This window comes from Dermochelys coriacea, chromosome 3 (genome assembly GCF_009764565.3).
Source record: "Dermochelys coriacea isolate rDerCor1 chromosome 3, rDerCor1.pri.v4, whole genome shotgun sequence".
NCBI lineage: Eukaryota > Metazoa > Chordata > Testudines > Dermochelyidae > Dermochelys > Dermochelys coriacea.
The window spans coordinates 68,548,064-68,573,208 of NC_050070.1; the positions used below are offsets into that span (position 1 = coordinate 68,548,064).

At 40.0% G+C, this 25,145-nt stretch overlaps 1 protein-coding gene across 3 annotated transcripts; it reads right to left on the reverse strand.

Annotated features, from left to right (window-relative positions):
• Positions 1-77: 77 nt before the first annotated feature.
• Positions 78-23,637, reverse strand: CNR1 (cannabinoid receptor 1). 3 transcript variants are annotated; one of them, XM_038393598.2, is made up of 2 exons: positions 23,287-23,637; positions 78-3,106 (listed from the first exon to the last, which is right to left on the reverse strand). In XM_038393598.2, exon 2 carries the CDS (start codon positions 3,041-3,043, stop codon positions 1,622-1,624), a length of 1,422 nt encoding a protein of 473 aa, XP_038249526.1. In that variant the 5' UTR covers positions 3,044-3,106; positions 23,287-23,637; the 3' UTR covers positions 78-1,621. The 3 variants fall into 3 exon arrangements, with proteins under 3 accessions (XP_038249526.1, XP_038249525.1, XP_043366574.1); XM_038393597.2 differs by lacking the exon at positions 23,287-23,637 and adding an exon at positions 23,070-23,280; XM_043510639.1 differs by lacking the exon at positions 23,287-23,637 and adding an exon at positions 20,171-20,331.
• Between the last annotated feature and the right edge of the window lie 1,508 nt (positions 23,638-25,145).

A 25,145-nucleotide genomic window follows, 5' to 3' on the forward strand; every position in this document is an offset into this window, starting at 1 on the left:
CCTGATTTCAAGCGAACAGATTTAATACTCAAGGACTTTTTTGAAGAAAAAAAAGTCTCATCTCCAACATTCAATTCAACACTGTAAATACTGATTTTCTGTTGTCTGTTTTTGTTCATGGCATATTTTGCCTCTTACCCTTTCCTCCTGATTGTTTTTTGCCTTGTTCTCAAGTAAAACTAAAAAGGCTATTCTCTAATACATGGATAAGTCTCTCACTGTGGATCAACGAGTATGTTCTGAATCTTACAATTAGCATGTTCATCACTCATCAGCTGGAAGAACTCAATTTTAGGAACAGAATTCATGTGCAAAGAGTGCAACAAGAAATAGTTTACATTTGGGCACAGTTTCCTATCTTAGTAATACTATTGTGACCCACATTTACTTACTATACGTACACACACGCGTGCGCACACACACACACACAGATATTTATATGCACGCTCAAACATAAAAAATGTCTAATTTTGACAATACTTGCTCCTTTTTAGTGAAGACTGGAGTTTGGCATCTCAGGCTTTAAATCTGTTTAATCCTGGGATATTGGAACACAGCACAGTTCAAGTATATATCAACTGCACAATGATAACATTATACACTGAATCTGACGCCTGCTGTTTTCAGAGGTCCAGTGCTAGCAGTTGCCAATTAAAGAAGCCAGTATCCAGTACCTTTTCTTTTTAGCGTTCATATTTACATAATGTCCACCGGAAAGGCATAGTCCGTAAGACAATAAATGTTGTTATGTATAAATGTAGTGGTATTTAAAAGTCTGAACCAGTGCATTCCTTTCTGTGCAGTGCTAGTCTATATTCCCTTGTTGCTGTTATTCTTCTACACAGATGAAAGTTAAAATTAATGGGGATTTCAAATGTCAAATAATTTTAGTTGAAGAAGTACAATGCCTTTCCTCTAAATCCACAGAAGCCTACTAAACATGTAAAATTTCCAAAATAGCTCATAGGAGTGCTTCAAATACAGAAGGTATTTTCAATGGGGTTTACATAACACATATTTCACATTATTTCCACACAAGTTTACGTTATCACTTGGTTTAGTTAGACAAATATCAGTAACAAGTAATAAAACAGTATACGTTGCACAGGACACAACACATTTTACAGAACCTCTAAAACTTAGTACTGCTGCTTTTGGAAAGAAATGAAAACTTCTATGACTTACAGACATTTAATACATTTCACAATGGAATCAACATTATGATTACAAGGCTTTTTCTTATTTGATGACATGGCTTTAGGGTGTTTTAGTTTTCAGTTAGGTTTCACAAGTTTTCAGATTCTCCTCCACTCTACCCTCAATAACTTCTGAAGGAATTGTTGCTAGTTTGACATTTTCTGTACGTTCTGCCAGAGTTTTATACTTTATTATTCAATGAGCACTTTCTTTAATTTAAAACTTTTATTTTTTTAAAGTAGTTAGAATCCCTAATTGTTAAACTTGGAGGATTGGCCAATGGCAATGATTCTTAAAACAATCATTGTATAGCTTATTATGACAAACTTAAATGTTACAGGTGAGGGAACAAAAGCTGTAAGTCATGTATTTTTTGTTAGTTTAAAACAAACTTCTATTCTTACAACGTTGAGAGGGCTTTGATTTACAATGCCTCTGCAGTTGTGTCTGTGGAGACAGACATGGTCACTTTGGCGATCTTAACTGTGCTCTTAATACAGCTTTCAGCTGCCCTGTGAACATTACCTGCATTGTTAGCATGTTTGTGCTGGCAGTCAGACTCCATACTGTTATCAAGAGGCTGCGTAGTCCCTTCACAGGGTGGAAACATGCTCCGGAAAGCATGTCTCAAGTCCTTGCTTCTTAGAGCATAGATGATGGGATTCACTGTTGAATTCATCAAACAGAGCATGCTACAGAATGCAAAGACAGTCTTGATGAGTTTGTTCATTTTCCCAAAGACATCATACACCATAATTGCAAGTAGAGGACCCCAGCATATGATTAAAACCACCAGAATAAGGACCAAGGTTTTGGCTAACCTGATGTCCATACGAGTTTGATCAGGTCTAGTAATATGTACTTTACCATCCTCTGTGGTATGAATTATTATGCTTTTTTGAGTGCCACGCTGAATCATTCTAACAGCATGACTATGAGCCTTCCACAATATGTACATATAGGCATACACAATAAACAGCAGGAGTACAGTGGTGACCCCAATCCAGAACATTAGATAGGTCTCATCAATGAGAGGGAATATGTCTGAACAAACAGAATTGAGTTTTTTGCAGTTCCAGCCGAGCAGAGGAAGAACAGCTATTACGATAGCTATGGTCCACATCACACAGAATGCTACGACAGCCTTTGGTCTGGTAACAATTCTTTTGTAAGCTAGTGGCCTGTGTATAGATATGTACCTGTCTATTGCAGTAAGGAAAAGGCTGCCTACTGAGGCAGTGAATGAGGCTGTAACTCCACCCAACTTGAACAGAAACACATTAGGACTGTCTTTTCGATGGAAAACATGGAAATCAACAAAACTGTAGACGAAAATTACACTGCCCAGGAGGTCAGCCACTGCCAAGCTGCCAATGAAATGGTAGGAGGGCCTGCACCGGAGGCTTCGAGAGTGCAGGATAACACACAGCACTAGAAGGTTCTCCAGAACGGTGAAGGTGCCCAGGGTAAGGGACAGCACTGCAATGGCCAGCTGCTGGGTGGGGTTTAGAATCATAAAGCACTCCATATCCATGAAGTTCTCCCCACATTGTAGATTCTCCTCATTATCCTTGAAAGTGGATAGGGACTTGTTGTAAAAATCTGTAATATTGATCTGATCCGATGGAATGATACTTAATAGGGGATCATCTCCTGCAGTCATTTTTTCTTGGAAAGGATCACCCCTGAAGGAAGATAAGGGGAATTTCTGTGGGTAGTATCCTAGTTTGGAGGCCATATCACCTTTAATATCTTCGTACTGGATATCGTTGGAACCCATGTAAAGAAGATCTGTTGTAATTGTTCGGAAAGTCGTGTCTGCGAGGCCATCTAGGATCGACTTCATAACCCCAGTCTTGTATTAGGTAGGATTCAAAGAGACTTGGGAAAAAATACATGTGAGGAAATCCTGGGAAGGGGGAAAAAGATCAAACAATTAAGATAAACGGGGAGATAAAGTCTACAAACAACTTAGCTCAGTCATGTCAAACAACATTTCATCTTTCCTTGTACTGAACTACAGGTCTAGCCTTTGTCACCAGCTATGTAGTCAGAAGAGTTGATCAATTATTTAGAAGCAAAACATCTGAAACACATTACATGTCTACACATGAGAAAGAAGCTGAAAAATGGGGAAAGATATTCCCTAGAAAATAGTTTTAATTTTTCTTCAAAATTTTCTGAGCAGCTCCACCAGGAAGATATTACCTCTAGAATTGAACTGAGATGTCTGATTTCAAAGAACCTTGTGGAACAACATTTTCTGACTTTTTCCATTTAGAAACAATTGCCAGTGCAGAGATCATTTTAAATTGAACAATCATTGTTTTACTTTACTATTGAGAGTGTTGTAAATCTAACTACAAGGAAAGAATACTGAAGGAGCCGACCAACAAAGATTGATATACAAATGCAGATTTCACTGTTCACCCTGTCCATATTCCTATGTGTGTGTGTCTAGCTCTGTGTTGCAGTAATCTGAGCTACATATTGAAGGCCTAGTGCCAGGATACTGGATATATAATAATTATTGAAAATTAATTATTAAATTGTGTTATTTATATACACACTATATGCATTTGGAGGATAATGAGTGTAATTATTTTGTTAACTATTTCTGCTAAGTGCACCAAAGAAATTGGTATAGCAGAAAACAAGGAAAAAGTGATGGTATTCTACATAAGCTGTGCCCACAATCCCAGAATGTTTCGATAAAATTAACGGTAGTTAAATAGTCAATATTGACATTTTACAGTAATTTCAATCAATAAACTTCAGAGTTAACACCCCATAGAGATGAATAGGGGCAGTTTATTTTTGCCCTAAAGCTACCAGGCCTGATTCTCATTTGCACCAAGGCCTCTTTACAGTACCCTGGCAGTATAAAAGGACCTTAAATATCTACCTTAAAGCCCCTTTATATTGCCAGAGTGGTGTAAAAGGGTGAGAAGCAGACCCATTGTTTCTGTTTATATTAAGCCTTAATCAGACATTCATAAGGTTATAGCAGCAACTATAAGTGCCAAAAAATTAATTTGTTGTGTTTTGTTTGTGTTAAAATGGAAGCTTAAACTCTGGAGAAACTGATGGGGTCACCAGCAAATTACTGGTATTGCATACAATCACATACAGACTTCACCTGATCAGTTGGTATAGCTGGCTATAAATGTTAGACAGCATACAAGGGATTAATTGGCAAAATCCAGAGAAACTGACTGCCTCAGTCCTTGAAGTAAAGAGTGGAGTTCCACAATTATAAGAAAATACATCTGCTCAGTATTACTGAATATAAAAAAAAATATAGTAAAAAGTATGTTTCCTCTCTCATGACAATAGAAACATTTCAAAATGGAGGCTATCATTGGTATTTCCAGAAAGAAGCAGAGATCATCTATCTAGCTAGATATTTATACTGCAGTTATGCTTTGGTATCTGAGCACCTAGACTCTTGTCCAAAATCCACTGATGTCAATCGGAGGCTTTCCTACTGACTTCAATGCATTTTGGATAAAGCTCCTAGACAGCTAGTGTTAAAGGTAGATATAAAGCTACACCTCAAGAGGACAGTGCAATGTCAGTGTTGTAAAAATGGTGAAAAAGTATATGTAATAACCGGAGAGTCTAATACGTAACAAAATGGCTGTGTGAGTTTTGTCATCAAGTATAGAGTTCATAACTGGGCAAAGCAAAATCTTCATTATAAAACAGACAGTCTTAAAATGGATTTGGTAATTTAATTCTTACGGTCTGAATGGTGATGAAAGACAACTTTCCTGAAGAACATATTGAAAATAAATTATAATAATCTTACATTTAATGCTCCTTTCATCCAGAAGGTACTTTATAAATGTTTATAGTGTATTTTATTGATTGTTTTAGGAGGGAAAGCCGTGTTAGTCTGTATCAGCAAAAACAATAAGGAATCCTTGTGACACCTTAGAGACTAACAAATTTATCTGGGCATAAGCTCCATCAGATGCATGGAATGAAAAATACAGGAGGCAGGTATATATATATATATATATATGTTACAGCACATGAAAAGATCAGAGTTGCCTTACCAAGTGGGGGCGTCAGTGCTAACACCTTCTTGTCAACTATTGGGAATGAGCGACATCCAACCTGATTGAATTGGCCTCGTTAGCACTACAAAAAGTCATTTTCCCTCTGTTGATATTCACCCCTTCTTGTCAACTGTTGGGAATAGACCACTTCCACCTTGATTGAATTGGCCTCCAACTTGGAAAGGCAACTCCCATCTTTTCAAGTACTGTAACATAAATACCTTCGTACTGTATTTTTCACTTCATGCATCTGATGAAGTGGGTTTTAGCCCATGAAAGCTTATGCCCAAATAAATGTGTTAGTCTCTAACGTGCCACTAGGATTCCTCGTTGTCTCTATAGATTGTACACATTATAACATGATTTTGCTGTCAATTGATTTGTAACCTATTCTAGGGTGAACTGGGCAACTTTCTAACAGAACACAGCTTATAACAGTATGTAAAAACACTTTATTAATTTCAAACTACAAAAAATTAAATTTACTCTATACGCATATAAAGATGATGGTAGTATTTAAATATTCAATTGTCTTAGAATTTACTTCTGCCATAGGAAAGACAGCTGTTTTAATCATTAAAGCTATAACTCAATGTCAAGAAGATTGTATTTGAGTCAAGACTGCAAATTGTTATGCAGCTGAGTACATTTATGAGAAAGACAAATTACTCGGAAGGAGATAGTTTCTGCTAGAGTCACCTTAAGTATATATTGCCTCATAATAAAGTACAAGCCCTGGTTCAAATCCTACCTTTGTTTAAAATACAAATGTCAAGTATCAGAGGGGTATCAGAGGGGTAGCCGTGTTAGTCTGGATCTGTAAAAGTGGCAAAGAGTCCTGTCGCACCTTATAGACTAACAGACATATTGGAGCATAAACTTTCATGGGTGAATACCCACTTCGTCGGCTGCATGTAGTGGAAATGAATTTGAGTGTGCATTTAAGGTTTTAAAAGGAGTATGTTACAATACCACTATGTATGCAGACACTAAGCTAACAAGATGGTTAATGGGATCACGAGAGGCAAATCCTACTCTGCATTTCAATGATGTTTTTCTGTATTTCTACATTTAGATTATTATAGTGATTTGCACCTTATTGTCTTTGCATAGAGTTTTCTTTGAGAGTTCTTGAGAGTTCATTAGTAATATAGTTTAGGCTTTTGGGGATACAGCTGACATTAATTTTGTTATTGTTTGCTGCTGGGGAATATCATAATTGGAAATCTCTGGCAGTATGTGTACATGCACCTATTAAAGTAGCAGTTGATTTTTATTAAAGTTGCAGTAAAACAGCCATTCAAGTGACACTGAACTGTATTTTATTGGGGTTTAGTTTATTTTTAATATACATAATATGTTGTCTGTATAAACTATAGCATGGAGATATCTATCTATCTATCTATCTATCAATTAGCAAACTTCCTCACTTCCAGCTAGTGAAAACAGAAGTCAGAGTTTATGGCTGCAGAGTTAGCAGATGACTGTGGTCCAGATCCTCAGCTGGTATAAACCAGCATAGCTCCTCTAAAATCAAAGGAGCTACACTGATTTATATAGGCTGAGAATCTGGTCCTATATTTCACAAAGGCAGGCCCTCATTCATGGGGTCACTTGCTTGGTAAGATGCATATGTCGGTATTCTGAGATGTCAGCTCTCAAATATTCCATCTAGAAACAGTTCAGTACTATTACTGTACAAATGGAGAGATTGGTGGCATATGTGGAAGTGCCAGTGGCAGCTGGAAATCTTAGGAGGCTGAAATGAACTATGTAGCCATCCTCTTCTAAGCAATTGGTTTAAATCCAGCCCAGATCAATAGTGACCATCTGATAACAGAAATAAATGGGTGAGCTCCACTGCCATTTCGTAGTGGACAAGAGTCCACATCATGAAAATCACCAGCACACTTCTCCCCTTGTTGGCAGCTTCAGTAGTGTCCAAAATCTTTCATCCCAGGAGAGGTCCCTCTAGGACAGCGTGGAGACATATTAATGCAGCAGTGTGGGACCTTGCATTTCTACTACCTGTGCTGTCTGTACGTGTTCTGAGACTAAAGGACTTCAATCTCCAAAGCTCTTAGTTTGGCACCTGAAATGAGCTTTCTAGGCTTGCTTTTAAAAATGGCTTTAAAAGAACGAAAAAATTGATTAAAGGTGAATTAGAGGCACTGCTGGTGCCAACCCTAAAAGTTTTAGTGCAATTACATAACTACATTAATTAGTTCACAGTAAATAGTGAATTCTAACTACAGACAAAAGTTAATAGATTAAAATCTCCAGCTAGAGTACAAGGTAAATCTTCCCTTTTACCTTAACCTCCTTGCCAACAAAAACAAACAAATAAAACAAACGCACATTACTTTAGGCCATATCACTTCTTCCACATAAGAAGTTTTCCACAAGCCTGTGGCATTTTGACTTCCACTACCACACAAAATATACAAAAAGAAAAGGAGTACTTGTGGCACCTTAGAGACTAACAAATTTATTAGAGCATTACTCTGAAACCAGAAAATATACAAAGTGTCATCCATTAACTAGACTATTTTTTAAAGACACATTGGCCATCTTGACAGGTTTCAGAGTAGCAGCCGTGTTAGTCTGTATTCGCAAAAAGAAAAGGAGTACTTGTGGCACCTTAGAGATTAACAAATTTATTTGAGCATAAGCTTTCGTGAGCTACAGCTCACTTCATCGGATGCATCTTGTTAGTCAATGACATTACTTGGTTTGACTTCGGTTTATCAATTCTCCTTCCTGTTTGCATTATTAGGGCTTGATTCTGTGAGGTGCGGACCACTCACACCTTCCACTAAGAGTTGTGGGCACTTGGCACTTTGTAGGAGTGAACCCTTAAACAGCTGAATTAATTAAAGCCTACGGGGCAAATTCTGCCTCTGCTCCCCATTGCACAGTCACGTAAAGCCTCTTAAGGGTTACATAGATGTTACTAGAATCCAGAAGCTGTATACAGTAGTGACCATGGAAAGGCTGTGTATATTCATGGCTGGATTACAGGAGAATCAGCTCTCTCCTAAACCTTGTGTAGGTCCCCCATGCAAAGCTCATTTACTCAGGGGACAAGAATACTACACTAATATGAATAACAATTCTCTATTCTTTTTGCAGTAGGAGGTTATTACAATTATTGCCATCATCTATAAAAGCTGAATTTGTCTTCAAGGCAAAATGAATGACAAAGCAATTTTAATAATCTATAAAAATAAATAGTAAAATCTTCATAAAAAAGGTAAAATGACAAGGTAAAAAGGTAAAATGCTGAAAACTGCAAATATGCTGAGAACAAGAAGTCAAAACAAACAATACTAAAATACAATGATAATAATAATCATGATTCACTAATTTCATTTTGTAAAATATTTGGATTTCCATTTTACACAGTTCTTCCATGAGATTTACAGATCATTAAGAATTGGTCAAAGGGCAGCTTGTATAGTTGAAATGTATTTTTTTTAAATGCATTGAAATATGTATATAAAATCATATATTTGGATTGTAATCCTCTCCCAAAGTCTTCATATGTTGCTCATCATCTTAGGTTGTAAGCTCTTTGGGTCAGGAATTGTATCCTATGTGTTTGTACAATGCCAAGCCAAATGGGACTACAACCTTGACGGTCCCATGGACCCTAGCCCAGTAGAAATAATAGTAATAACAACAACAATAATAATTTACCATCATGCCTGGGTAATCAAAAATGTTAGAGAAATAGTAAATAATAGCCTAAATGAATTAGAACAGGCATATACAATTAAAATTTAGTTTAATAATTGTGTTATTATAAATGGTGGTGAACAGTACAACTGCTGAGACCAGAACTAGGTTTCCAAGCCTTAAAAAGAAAACACAGAATACAAGAAGTGAGACTGAGTCTTACTGAAGTGATGCAAAAAGCTTGTTGCAAAAGAACGTGAAAATGTTTGTTACATCTTGAATACTGTTTATTTAACATTTTAGGATTTAAATAATATTTCAAGTGTACAGACACTAGCTACTCAGGAAAACTCCCATTGAATTCAGTGGAAATTTTGCCTGTGTGAGGACTTCAGAGGGAAGATCATTAAAGAGAATAGTAAGTGCTCTCAACAAATAAGATAGTTTCTAGCTCTGGTGGGCCAAAAATCAGGCCTGGCATAAGCAAGTGTGATGTTTATGGAAGTCACCGGACTAAATTCAGTTTTTATATAATTTAGTGATGCAAGTTTTATGTTGGGTGTAAACTGGTCAGAAACCAGTGGTAAGTGATTATTATTTGTTTGTTTTACTATTGTAGTGCTCAGAAGCCCCATCAGGATCAGGGTCTTATTGTTCTGGGTGCTGTACCCTGGCCCAAAGAGTTTACAATCTAAATTAAGAGAAGACACAACATGTTGGCATCACAAACAAGCAGAGGGAGTGGGTGAGGGAGGATGAAGGTAACAGTGATGGGAAGGTATAGGTACAGAGACTGGCTATGTGCATAACCTTTTGAAAAAACAAAACATAAAACAAAACCCCACCTTTCAGGTCTCCTTTATCTATATAAGAAGACTCTAGAAATGTCACTCTGAAGCCTAGAATGTCTGTAGAGGCAGTGTGAAGCGATGGAAACAGCTCCAACCATGGCTGAGACATTTTTGTTCAGAATATCACCAGGGTCAACCATCACAGGGATTCGTGGTCTTCTACCATCCATTTTTAAGTTCTCAGCCATTTTGACTTTACGAATTACACCCAGGCGACAGCAAGGCTGGTATCTATGCCACACCAAGAAACCTAGACCATTGTGATATCAGAGGTAACTCAACCCATCACTACCCTTACTCCAGTGCCAATTTGCATGCAACAATTTCATTGGTTGTATGAGGCAGATGGTGGATTACTTGGCCCAACAATCACAGTTCTTCAAAATCACCCACACGACACCACAAACAATAACCCACATAGCACACATAGCCCCTCACAGCAGCAAACACCCCTCATTTGCCACCTGCACAAATCAACACACATATTCCAGAACTGACACCGGAAGCCTAGAATGTCTGTTGCGTCAGTGTCAGGTGATGGAAACAGCTGGCTCAGAGCTCTTTTTGTTTAGAAATATTACTAAGGGTTCAGTCGTCACTGGCCTTGTGAGAACCAGACGGAATGCTGGAGTCCAAAGGTTCTGTGGTGGTTGGAATGTGACAGTTGATCAGAGAAGGTGGGAATAAGGGCTACCCGAGGTAACGAAGAGGTGGTCATGCCGCCAGCGCAGCTCTGTGCACAGACTGGAGAACAAGTACAAACAGCAACATGATTCTCTACAACACAGTGCATGGAAACAAGAACCCTCAGTTTTGGCTCTTTTACCGATGGCTTTATGAATTACACCCATGTGACAGGACAGGCCTTCAGCTGCTAGTATAATATATATATAAAAATGGCACAAGCTCAAAATTTTAAAATCTTTCACGGGTCATTGTTAAGCATTTAAAAAAAAACAGTTTTGGGAGACAATAAAGCAACTGGCAGGACAGCGGAGGGTTCCCATTAAGAGCAGCAGTTGGAGAAGATTGATCTGGATTCAGGATAAACTCAGTTAAGGTGGGACCAACTCAGAATAGATTTGGCAATGAATAGCATAAGAAAACTGGTTTGATATAGTTTTTCATAATTAAATTCTGCAAACTAATTTCAACTAATGTGCACTTAATGATAGTAGCTGTGCCCATTCAAAGCCCAACTGAAGTCAACAAGGATTCACATGGATGCAAAGATCCACCTACACAGAACCCATTGCAGGATCAGAGTCTACATATGCACCAACAAACATAACAAAACATCTATTGCCCAGGTTCACAGCAACATTTTCAAATGCTCATAACTTTTAAAAATCAACCTCCAGGGACTTTTTCCAGCCCAGGAAAAGCCTCCATGCCTATGACTATGCCAGCTTTCAAACTTCAGCCATTTTAGCTTTAGCCCTGTCTAAAAAAAAAAGTATGGTTAGATTTTAACTGGTAGCATATTCCTTCTCCACTCTCACTAAACTCTGGAACAACTGAAGGGAGATTGCTTAAATTTTCTAGGGGAAAAAATCTTGTTTGGGCAGTGATTAAACATGGACATTTTCAGCCAAAAAGGTGGATGTTTTGGAAGGGTTATGACCAAGTGAATACATGAGTTTATACTGGAAACTGTTCTGCAATCAGTGTAAGGGGTACATGCTCTAATCTCACTGTTTTGGATTCTCTCTTTCATGCAGACTCTAGTGCAAAAAGCTTTGCAGAGTTAATAGATTGACCAAGTGGGAATAAAAAGTGAAACCCTAGGAAGACAGAAATAACAGGGAAGAAAAACATAGGTTCTCTTCTGAGATTTGAAAATTGGTGGATGGTTGATTGTGAGGGGCGGGCAGAGATACCGGATGGCTCTACCTGACAACAGGAGCTGCCCAGGAAAAGGCTCACATACCAATAGCTTTAAGATTCATACAGTCATAGAAAAGTAGGGCTGGAAGGGACCTCGAGCAGTTATCTAGTTCAGCCCCTTTGCTCTGAGGCAGGACCAAATAAACCTAAACCATCCCTAACCTGCTCTTAAAACCTCTAATGACAGAGATTCCAAAACCTCCCTTGGAAGCCTATTCCAGAACTTAGCCGTCATTATAGTTAGAAAGTTTCCCCCCCCAATATCTAACCTAAATCTTCCGTGCTGCAGATTAAGCCAATTACTTTTTGTCCTATCTTCAGTGGACATGGTGAACAAGTGATCATGGTCCTCTTTATAACAGCCCTTAACATATTTGAAGACTTGTTATCAGGTCTCCTCCCAGCCATCTTTTCTCAAGACTAAACATGCTCAGTTTTTTTAACCATTCCACAGGTCAGGTTTTCTAAACCTTTTATCATTTTCATTGCTCTCCTTTAGATTCTCCCCAATTTGTCCACATCTTTTGTAAAGTATAGTGCTCAGAACTGGACACAGTACTACAACTGAAGCCTCACCAATGCTGAGCAGACTGGGACAATTACTTCCCATGTCTTATATACGGTACTTCTATTAACATGATATTAGTCTTTTTCACAACTACATCACATATTCAAATTTGTGATCCACTATAACTCTAAGATCCTTTTTATCAGTACTTCTACCTATCAGTTATTTTCCATTTTGTATTTGATTTTTCATTCCTAATTGTAATACTTTGCACTGGTCTTTATTGAATTTAATCTTGCTAATTTTAGAAAAATTCTCATATTTATCAAGGTCATTTTGAATTTGAATCCTGTCCTCCAAAGTGCTTGAAACCCCTCCCAGCTTGGTGTCATCCATAAATTGTATAAGTACACTCACTATCCACTCCATTATCCAAGTCATTAAATGAAAATATTGAATGGTACCAGACTCAGGACAGACCCCTGCGGCACTTCATTAGATACATCACAGTTTGACATTGAACCATTGATAACTACTCTTTGAATGCAATCTTTCAACCAGTTATACGCCTACCTTACAATTTAATATAGACTACATTTCCCTAGTTTGCTTATGAGAATGCAATTTGGGACTGTGTCAAAAGCCGTATTAATTTTTTTAGAGAAGACTGACATAAAATAGCATTATACACCTCAGCATTCTTGATGTCATCCATTATTAGTTCTCTTTTCCTACTAAGTAATCCTGTGTCCATCTCTTGCTCCTCTATAGAACCTCTTCTTATTGCCTTGTGTGTCTTGCTAGGTGTAATTACTTTTGTGCCTTAGCCTTTCTGCTTTTGTACCTACATATTTGAGCTATTCTTTTATACTTATCCTTAGCCATTTGTCCATGCTTCCACTTTTTGTAGGATTCCCTTCTGATTTTTCAGATCAGTAAGATGCTCCTGATGGAGCCATAGTGGTCTCTTACTATTTTTCCTCTCTCTCCTTTGCATCAGGATAGTTGTGCCTATAATACTGTCTTTTTGAGAAACAGACAGCTCTCCTGAACATTTTTCTCATAGATTTTTCTTCTCATGGGATCTTACCTGCCAGTTCTCTGAGTTTGTTAAAGTCTGCTTTTTTGAAGTCCACTGTCCTTAATCTGCTGCTTTCACTCCTTCATTTCTGTAGAATCATGAAATCTATCATTTCATGATCATGTACACCCAAATGGCCTTCTACCTTTACATTTACAACCAATTCCTCCCTGTTAGTCAGAATCAAGTCTAAAATGGTTGTCCCCCTACTTCTGCCTTCTGAAACAAGAAGCTCTCCCCCAATACATTCCAATAATTTAATTGACATTTTGTGTTTTGCTGTATTACTTCAGATGTCTGGGTAGCTAATGCCCCATTACTACCAGGTCTTCTATTTTGGATATTTCTGGTATTTGTTCCAGAAATGCCTCATTCATCTCCTCCTCCTGATTTGGTGGTCTATAGTAGACTCCTAACATAGTATTGCCCGTTTTTTCTTCTTTTACCTTCTCCCAGAGGCTTTCAACTGGTCTGAAATACCTCCTCCCTTTTTTTCCTGTCTGTCTTTTCTGAACAAGCTATACTCTTCTATACCAATATTCCAATCATGAGATTTATTTCACAAAGTCATATTTAGCTCATGTACTAATAGTTTTTCTTATTTTCTTTCTTTCTAAAACTAGAAAACACTTCTAGTTTTTCCTATTTATTCCCCATACTCCTTTCATTGTCGATTGTGTGAAGGCTGAGAAGAAGCTAGTGCTAGGTGAAAAGGGGAGCAGAAAGGCCTTTTCTCTTCCTGTTTCCTATGAGTTAATCTGGAAGGTTTTAAAAACAAGGAGGGGGGTTTTGAACTATAACCTAACAATTAATACAAAGCCATCTGAGCTCTTCCAGGATAGTCTGATGATGCTTCTTTGTGCATGTGAGAAATTGGGCAGCAGCATTCTGTATAGATGCTGGGTCCAGAGAGCTAGTACTTGGGGAAGCTCCAGAGGTGGAGTTGAGACAGTAGTATGCATAGGAAATACTGCAGAGGCGGTGATAAGCAGATTTACAGACACAGGAGATGTGGGAGGAGAAGGAGAGTTCAGAAATAAGAATGATGCCAAGGTTGTGGACAGTGGAGGCAAGTGGAAGATCTGGGTCAATAGGGAAGATATAACTATTTAGAGATGTTCCCCTTTCCCAAAAGAAGCACTTCTGTCTTTGAGACATTTAGCTGAAGAAAGCTGAGAAGTCAAAAACACCGTTTACCTACTGAAGGCGGAGAAAGTGGAAAGAACATTCATTGAAGGTGTTAAAGAGAACTGGTCAACATTTTTTGACTTTTTGATGTTTCGACAAAAATTTCTCAGAAGATTTTTGCTGTTTTTTTACCAAACTTGGCTGGTCAAAAAATTTCAGAAATTCAAAATTTCAGCAACCAAAAAATGATGAAAAGGTATTTTTTTCTTGCATTTTTCAACTAGCTATAATACTGAAAGATGCAACTGCTATGTACAGTTGAGTGCCATTCGATGTAAAAGCTACAGGTAGGGACAAGATGACCAAGAGGGAGAAAGTAGACAAAAAAAGAGCTGAGCTTAGCATTGAATTATGTGGGACAGCACAGAGAACGGCTTGGCACAGAAAGGGATGATCATCAAGTACAAAGAGAAAGAGCAGGTTAATTCGAAGGTGCAGAACCAGAAGAGGAAACCAGAGACTACTGGATAACATTGGAAGTGATCCATGAAAAGATAGAACGGTCCACAATGTGAAGTTAAGGAAAAATGATCAGAGAGGAAAAACCTTAATTAACAGAAAGGAAGAAATAATTAACTACTCAGAAGAGGGCTGTTTCCATGTCATAGCAAAATTTCGAATAAAAAAAGGTCATGGATACTCTTGTGGTAGAAAGGATTGAAAGGAGGGGGTAAATGTACTGTACTTTGTTGAGAAAGTGAAGGTTAGAGACAGAATGGTAGGAAGAAGTCAAGCTCTAGAGAGATTTTAAGAAACTGGGGCAGAACCTGTGACTCTTTTTTCCTGTCTGAAAAGAATGATACATAAATAAATAAATAAATAAATACGGATGTGGACAGCAGCAGATTTTAAGTAATGTGCCAGATGCAAAGTAAATATTGACAGCGGTGGTTATGTAGGAACAACTATAGGAGAAGGACGTGTGTAATTGGGGAATGGTGGGGATCAAAAGAACAGGTAGTTTCTTAACAGATTATTACTAACTGGGAAGGGAACAGAAAAGTGGAAGAGAAGAGGAGAAGGCATTAGAGGAGAGGAGCAGGATGGAGGGGAGATTAGCACAAATGCTGGTTCTTAGATTTAAACAAGGAAAATATTCTTTGTAGCTGACCAGAGAAAAGCTGGATGGGTAAAGAAGAAAAGTAATGGCATGGAAGCATGAGAAGACTACCAATGCCTTTTGAATTGAAAGAGAATATGCATTACACTTCGCGATGCACTGTAAGGTGAGGGGTATGATAGCATTTCCAGATTTTATAGTGGATATGGAACTAGAGCACACATTGTTTTTAAGGCACTGGCTTGTGCATTTGAAGGTCTATTTCTGATCTGTATTCATACAGTGCAGGAAGAAATGAAGAATTCTGATGGTGCCAAGTTGCTTAAGGGCAATGAACAGGACAGGACTGTAAGTATTGACACAAGGCACTGGGATGGGAGAACGTCAGCAAAGAATGGATCAGATGAGCAGTTCAGGCTGAAGGCTAAAGTGAAATCAAAATTTGAGAAAATGGAAGCACTGGCTGAGAAGAAAGAGAAGGGTCTCAAATGTGACTACAAAATGATCAGTGCAGGGGATATAATAAACAGAATATGGAAAGGAAAGGGGTATACTGGTGATAACAAAAAGTCAATGCAAAGAGGGTCAAAAGGGTACCCACCATGCAATATTAATCTACTTTAGTTCTCAGGAGTCCACTTATCTTGGAAATTATTGTTAGACCATCATATAGAGCAATGCTCAGAATTTACAATAGCAAGGTTTTTAGTTAATTTAATGTCTCACTCCAGAACTCTTTGTAAGATGTACTTCAGTTAAAAAATGGAAAACATTCTTTGGATTTTAGACCTCTATCGACTTTTATCAAATTTAAATAAGATCAGATAACTCTTCATAGTTGCATTCAGATTATAATATTCTGCCATACTGCACTTATAAACACAAGCAACTTGTGAAATTATTTGCCAGAATATTAAACCACTATACCAGATTGCTTGGCAATGGTGCATGTCTTTGAAATATGCAGATGCTTTTCTTAACAGAGAGAAGAATTCTAGTAGATTCTGATATCCCTTATATCAGAACAAAAAGCAAAAATACATCCAATCAGTAGAATATTTCATTTGCAGAAATAAATTTTTAAAAAGAAAAAATTCATTTCTCAGTGTAAAAGTTTAATATATAGTATCAAATCTCACTGGAGAAACACAAAGTCTTAAAAGTATCGCAATGGTGTTTGCAAAAAGAAAAGGAGTACTTGTGGCACCTTAGAGACTAACAAATTTATTAGAGCATAAGCTTTCGTGAGCTACAGTTCACTTCATCGGATGCATCCGATGAAGTGAACTGTAGCTCACGAAAGCTTATGCTCTAATAAATTTGTTAGTCTCTAAGGTGCCACAAGTACTCCTTTTCTTTTTGCGAATACAGACTAACACGGCTGCTACTCTGAAAGCAATGGTGTTTAGCATCAATAAACCCAAATTCCTGGTGCTAAATGTTAGCACATAAGTTACAGAATAAGAAGTGTATGTATAATACATGACAGAGCTACTATATGTGAAATATCTGTTGCACATCGTTTTAATATATCCCGTACACAGCCTTTGTGGAGGGAAAAGCAAAAATCTAAAGTCAGTATATCCACTGAGATGCTGTCAATGTATTTATTTAAAACCTCCAAACCCATTTTACATAATTTTCCAAGCACAGATGCAGTCTGCACTATTAGAGAGACAGAGTTGGCTAAAAATAAAGATTTCTGATTATAGCAAGCACATTCAGATATTCACAAAGAGAAAGAAAAAACAAACAAAAACAAACAAACAAAAATGTTAAAAGGGTTTCCTAAAATGCAGGTGTGAAAATTACACCAGCTGGATCTGAAATAGATTTCATAGTATTCCCTAATCAACTGCTTCTGCTCATCACTTTTTAGTGGGTAAACATGATTTTCTCAGAAAGAATAAATACACGATTGCCAGAGATAAGGCTTATACTGGATCAGGCAAAATCTAATAAAATTTAGCCCCAATCTGCACAATTAGGACAAAACTTTAAATCTATATGTTTAGTTATGTTAACAGCTCAACATAAACCTAAATAAACTGTATTGTATTAAGTAGTATAGTGGAGGGTAAATAGGGGTAAATGGAGTAGTAATTCAATAGTGAATTAGTTATTTTATCTGCAATATGAATTTGGCTAATTTGATCAGAAAAGCCTACAATTGGAGAAGGATTGGGCCCAATGGTTGGATATTCATAAAGCCCTTGCATAATACACAAACATGATCAAATGTTGTCCAACCTCATGTTGCTAATTGAACTATTTTTACGTGCACCAAAGGCAACTTCAGAAGTTCTTTCAACAAGAAACTGATTTATAAGTAATTATAACCATTCCATAGACAACTCCAACCTGGCTTCTGCAATCAGTTACAAAACACATACTTTTCCAATAAGATAGGTTCTGGGTGGAAGTCCTTATCTCAACAACAGTAATTCTATGTGCACCTTTTACATCAGTACAGTGCCAGTCTATGAATAGAACAGAAGTAGGGAACAATATTAACAAGATAGAGGGTTCAACCCTACTAAATCCTAACACGTTTTAACTTAATATTAATAATAGAATGCCATTGCTGCCTATTCTGGCACATTTGCAAGATTGCGTTTGAGTACAAGGGCCTGGCATGCATTTCTACTATCAATAGGAAAACAAGAGCAACCTTGTTATGATTAAAAGGGTCTATTTCCCTCAGCCTTCTGTCTTCTGTGTCCATCTGCACAGCTGCATTGAACTTGACCAAAACACTAGTTTTAGGGTCACTTGCAAGTACACATTTTAAATCAGCAGCAAACTGTACAAATTCTCTGGCACACAAAGGAAAATATCCAAGTTTTCACTTAGATGGTTGATAAATGACTTTGTAGGACATTCATCATTTCAGATAGTCTGAACTATTTGGGGAGCTGCAGCAAAACATCTCTATAGACATGTACTGCTTCATGAGGAGAATCAGATAAAGCCAATATAATCATGCACAAAGAAATGAAAAGAAATCACTGTGGACAAAAATGAATTCTGCAGATACAAAGAAACCTCTGATTGAATTGCCAAAGAAAGGTCACAAAGTTTGTATTTAAAAAAATATGTTAATCTCTTTCTAAATATAGAAAACTAAACCAAACTTTTTCTATAAGAAATTAGTGAAATGAGTGGCAGTGAATAGATGAAAGAGACCTGTAGAGTCAGGAATGAAGAGAAATGTGTAAAATTCTCTGGTAGTATTAAGTGAATATAAAGATTAGTCTGGGTTTCCACTTGCTTTTTAATGTTATCACAAAGCTCTATACAATAAGAGGAGAAAGCAACCAAGTACTCAATCTCTAGAATATAAACCTTTCAGCACTGAAATGTTCAATTCTATAATAGCTTGCAAGCATTTTTCCATCAAATCTATATTATAGTCAAAAGGATAAAAGAAGGAAATAATTTAAATAACCAAAACTATTTCATGCTTAAAATTTCAATAGCCAAATTAGAAAATTGTGAACACTGAAACAGAAAGACAGACTTACATTGGTTGAGACATGCCATCCTTTTAGTAAAGCATGAAAGCTCTTAATGGTGTCCTTTATGCAATTGAGCCAACATAATTAACTAAAGAACAACGGCTAAGATCAAAGGCTTCAACCGGCTTACTCTCTTACTAATAACATCCTGATTCCATAGCATGATGTAAAGTATTTTTAATTTAATGTTTCTGAGATATTGTTACTGGTTAGTTGATAAGATAAATGCATAGAAAATAATCTCTCTTTACCTAGCCAACTTCTTCCCCCCCACACAAATAATCCCTGCTACAATCCCCAGAAATATGTTTATTGTTTTTGTCAATTCCATTTTAAAATGTTTTTATTCAAATTGTTCTGCCTTTTATTCCAAAGAATAATAATGAGGAACCTGTATTTGGTGGTGGCCACAAAACTAATTTCAGCCTGAAGCAAATAAAAAATTTAACATTCCATCTTTTTAAGCTATTTAAAGGTGTTTCATGCATTTCTTTTACAGTTTATTTATTTAAGTCTGTTTAATAAATACCTCCAAAACAATCAGTGAGCCTTTTTCTTTCTTGAGACGACATGGGAAAACCTATGGCAAGCAGTTATTAAGTGTAATCTGAAAAGAATAATTAACTGCTCTCAACTAATTGTTATCATTTTAACAGTTTGAGTACTCTAACATTATTAAATAACAAAAACAACACTCTGGTCCTGCACCTAAGTTTGCTAGATGGGAATATTAGTATCACCACTACACAGAGGATAACATGTTCCTTTAGGAAATGGTGAATAATAAAACTGAAAACAAGGGATACAAATAAAAAGGATAAAAATCCACCACCCAACATTTAAGACTTAAAAAAAACCCTCTAAACAAATAATTATATCTTAAACATAAAAATACCAAAAAGAAGAATTTTTCAGCTCTAGTTCACTGTCATACATTTCCTTACCTCTTCTGAAATATACTACCTATGATCAAAGCTGCATAACATGTTCATGTAATCTCCTTTCATACAGGAAGTAACACTCATCGTAATTTTAGGAAAATGGGAAAAGCTATAGATTGTCTTCTAACACTATTTTACTGATCTTAAACAAAGTATCCCAGTGAGATCTTTTCTCCTATCGAAGCCTTAATACATACCTCATCCAGGGGTGTCCTCAATGCAGATTAGCTGATATTTTGGAAACAAAATAATGTCCATTTACAACAAATCCAGTTGGCTACTTGTAATTGTAAATCTGAAAGTTTATTATGATACATGCAAGAAGTTTAAAAACACTTGACTGGTGTTTTTTTTTTTTCAGTTCTTAGGTTTAAAAAACCAACAATATTGAATATTCAAATGAGATTGAATGCTCAAGGTTTAGTGACATCCTCGCTGAACATCTTTGCATACACAATTACAAGTTGACTTTTATTTCAGTTAAAATCTCAATAGCAGAGGGTTATCTTTTTTGGGGGGGGGAGAGGTGGAGGGAGAAGTATAGAAAAAAATCAATAAGAATGTTATCCACTGTAAATTATCAATGAGTTAGGATTAGAGAAGAAATCCTCAATGTCAGCAAACGTCCTATGGGAACCTAAGAGGTTGATTTCTCTGAGAGCTTCAGAATCACAGAAGAATAGACTTATATTAACCATAAAACCACAAGTTCTTAGCATCTACAGGGTTCTTTCTTGTCAGGAACTGGATTTTTCCTTTCTATTCAATACACATCTATTAATGGAAGTAATGAAACAGACAAAATTTTCCATCCAGTAAATGTTCTATAACAAACTGTCCTTACCAATCTTAGGTTAGACTGCTGAGATAGTGTGAAAAACAGAAAAATAAAGACAGACAGCCATGAGGAAATTACTGAGCATCATTCAAAACAGACAAAAGACCATAATTAATATACATGTGTAAAGAAAATAAACTACAATACTCAAAAGACTTTTGGTAGCCTTTTAACAAGCATGTAGCTTTCAGTAACATACTCATTTTACCAACATGCTATTCATGTATGTACACACAGTAAAACAAGCAGTACATACATACAGAACACACAAATTCACAGTGTTACCATTTAAACCTCAAATTCATGAAAATACACAAAAGTAATTAAATGTCATAGTTTTGGCACGCAGGAAGGACTGTCTCTAATAATTATTTAATTAAATGGCAATTTACTGGGACAGTCTCCTGCATTTTAATATTCCGGTTTTGTTCAAGGAACATAATTTGTTCAGCTAATAAGGGGCATTACTACTGTAATTTACAAGCTACTGCAAATAAAGTTTATCAGTTTAACAGGTATTTGTTTAAGAGGGTTCTAATGCATTCCTCTACATTTAGTGAGGAGAACATTTTTTCAACAGGATATGTGCGTGTGTGTGTGTCCTTTTGTAATATGATTGTAAGGTCCTTAGGACATGGACTGCATCTTCCCATCTATTCTGTACAGCACCAAGAATGCGCTTAACAAATAATCCATAGTATATCATTATACAGATGATTACATGTATTACTTAAGTGTGTTAGTAGGGGGCATACCCAGAGAGAGAGAGAGAGAGGGTCAGGAAGCTATTTGTGATAAAAACACACAGAGAAAGGGTCAGCAAGCTATTTGTGATAGACACACACAGACACAGGGGCTTATGCTCAAATACATTTGTTAGTCTCTAAGGTGCCACAAGTCCTCCTTTTCTTTTTGCGAATACAGACTACCACGGCTGCTACTCTGAAACCTATTTGTGATACACACACACACACACACACACACACACACACACACACACAGGGTCAGCAACCTATTTGTGACAGACACACACACACAGACTGGGTCAGGAAGCTATTCGTGACACACACACACACACAGGGTCAGCAACCTATTTATGACAGACAGACACACACACACACAGAGAGACAGGGTCAGGAAGCTATTTGTGGCACACACACAGAGAAGGTCAGCAACCTATTTGTGACAGACAGACAGACAGATACACACACACACACAGACAGAGGGTCAGCAACCTATTTGTGACAGACACACACACACACACACACACACACACACACAGGGTCAGCAACCTATTTGTGACAGACACACACACACACACACACACACAGAGAGACAGGGTCAGGAAGCTATTTGTGGCACACACACAGAGAAGGTCAGCAACCTATTTGTGACAGACACACACACACACACACACACACACACACACAGAGGGTCAGCAACCTATTTGTGACAGACACACACACACACACACACACACAGGGTCAGCAACCTATTTGTGACAGACACACACACACACACACACACACAGAGAGACAGGGTCAGGAAGCTATTTGTGGCACACACACAGAGAAGGTCAGCAACCTATTTGTGACAGACACACACACACACACACACACACAGACAGAGGGTCAGCAACCTATTTGTGACAGACACACACACAGAGACAGGGTCAGGAAGCTATTTGTGACAGACACACACACACACACACAAAAACACACACACAGAGACAGGGTCAGGAAGGTATTTGTGACAGACACACAAAAACACACACACACAGAGACAGGGTCAGGAAGGCATTTGTGACAGACACACACACACACACACACACACACACAGACAGGGTCAGGAAGGCATTTGTGACACACACACACACACACACACACACAGACAGGGTCAGGAAGGTATTTGTGACACACACACACACACACACACACACAGACAGGGTCAGGAAGGCATTTGTGACACACACACACACACAGACAGGGTCAGGAAGGCATTTGTGACACACACACACACACACAGACAGGGTCAGGAAGGCATTTGTGACACACACACACACACACACACACACACAGACAGGGTCAGGAAGGCATTTGTCACACACACACACACACACACACACAGACAGGGTCAGGAAGGCATTTGTGACACACACACACACACACAGACAGGGTCAGGAAGGTATTTGTGACACACACACACACACACACACACACACAGACAGGGTCAGGAAGGCATTTGTAAGTGACAGATACCTGCGCCCTGTAATACTCGCGGAACGGAGCGGAGACACTGGGAGGGAAGCAGCCCCTTGAGCAGCACAGCGAAGAAGTTGCTGTGGCACTGACAGCAGCGCAGCGGCCGGTACCTCTCAGCCCCTAGCGAGACGCGCTGCCAGGGCGGCCCACCCCGGCACGCACGCGGCAGGGGACGGCTCGTTCCGTGCTGAGCGCCCCTCCCGCTCTGCCTTACCCCTCACATCGGCTCCTGCCCCGGGGCGCTGCTCCCTCTCGCCTGCCTCGTGCTCTTGCCAAGCGGCGCGGCGGCTCCTCCGCGGGACTGAGACGCGCTCCCGCCCTCCAGCAGGGAGCACGCGGGCCGCCCCGGCCGGGCCGGGCCGGGGGCGCCGGGGAGAGGAGAGGAGAGGAGGCAGGGCTGGGAGCTGGGGAAGGGCAGCGGGCAGGCTCAGGCAGCGCGCCGGGCGCTGCTCTCCATGTGCTGCTCCTGCCCCGGCTGGGAGGAAGCCGCCGCCGCCCCCCCCTCTCCTCCTCCTCCTCCTCTGCGGCTGCAGCTGCTGCGTGCCCGGCCCCGGCTGAGTGTGTGTGTGTGTGTGTGTGTGTGGCCGCGCCGCGCCGCGCCTCCCAGCCTGGCTCCTCGAACCCCCCCCCCTTCTCTCGGGTCCCATTTATGAAGCTCCGTCCCCATCACGTGCTGATGTGCCTTTGTCCTGGCCCTGGCAGCGGTAACTAGCGGGGAAGGGGGCAAAGCACAGCAGCAAACTTCATTCACACGCCTGGGGAGGGAGGGATGCTCGCCGCCCTGGGAGGAGCGGGGCTGGAGTGGGCGCTGCTCTGTGCATGGGGGTGCTGGAGGAAGATGGGGCTGTTCTGTGCATTGGGGTGCTGGGGGAAGAGGGGGAACTAGGGCTGCTCCGTGCACTGGGGTGCTGGGGGAGGAGGGGGAACTAGGGCTGCTCCGTGCACTGGGGTGCTGGGGGAGGAGGGGGAATTAGGACTGCTCCGTGCACTGGGGTGCTGGGGGAGGAGGGGGAACTAGGACTGCTCCGTGCACTGGGGTGCTGGGGGAGGAGGGGGAACGGGGTCTGCTCTGTGCATTGGGGTGCTGGGGGAGGAGGGGGAACTAGGGCTGCTCCGTGCACTGGGGTGCTGGGGGAGGAGGGGGAACTAGGGCTGCTCCGTGCACTGGGGTGCTGGGGGAGGAGGGGGAACTAGGGCTGCTCCGTGCACTGGGGTGCTGGGGGAGGAGGGGGAACTAGGGCTGCTCCGTGCACTGGGGTGCTGGGGGAGGAGGGGGAACTAGGGCTGCTCCGTGCACTGGGGTGCTGGGGGAGGAGGGGGAACTAGGGCTGCTCCGTGCACTGGGGTGCTGGGGGAGGAGGGGGAACTAGGGCTGCTCCGTGCACTGGGGTGCTGGGGGAGGAGGGGGAACGGGGTCTGGTCTGTGCATTGGGGTGGGCGGGGCTGCTCTGTGCACTGAGATGCTGGGAGGGCAAGGGGGAACTTGCGCTGCTCTGGGTATGAGAGCGTTAGATGGGGGAGATTATTGAGATCTCCGTTTCCAAGCCCAACCTTGTCCCCACTTCTCCTCTCCTGAAGGGACTGTGTCCTGGGCAAGACTCCCTCCCTGCCTTCTGCTCCTTTCCAGCAACCTAGCAACGTCTCCCCTCGCGTAGCCAGCCCCTGCCTTTGCACACCGCCTTCCCCATTCACCCCGTTCTGGGCTTTAAATTATTAATTATTATTATCATCATCGTCTTGCTGTTGTCTTCTGCGGAGTGACAGCAGCTGGGGAGGGACAGAAGGGCATGGTCGGGACCCACTGCCGGGCGGGCAATGGGGGGGGGCACCCCTTTCCCAACCCCCAGGGAGCAGCACAGAGGAAGGGGGAAGGGTTGCCCTGCAATGTTGCTGCTGCCCTTTCTGCCCCCGAGCCCTGGGGCGGGGGGCACTGCCGGCCCCCGGTGTAATTCACGCAAGGCACGCGCTCACCGGCGGGCCACATCTCCGCAAGCTGTTGTCGCGTGGTCCGGGCCGGCGTCCGGCGAAGCCAGGTCACCCAGCCCTCCTCCGCCGCCTGTTATGTGACTGCAA

Excerpts from the sequence above, each read along its gene's own strand:
- CNR1 (XM_038393598.2), bottom strand. The coding sequence starts at position 3,043 with ATGAAGTCGATCCTAGATGGCCTCGCAGACACGACTTTCCGAACAATT.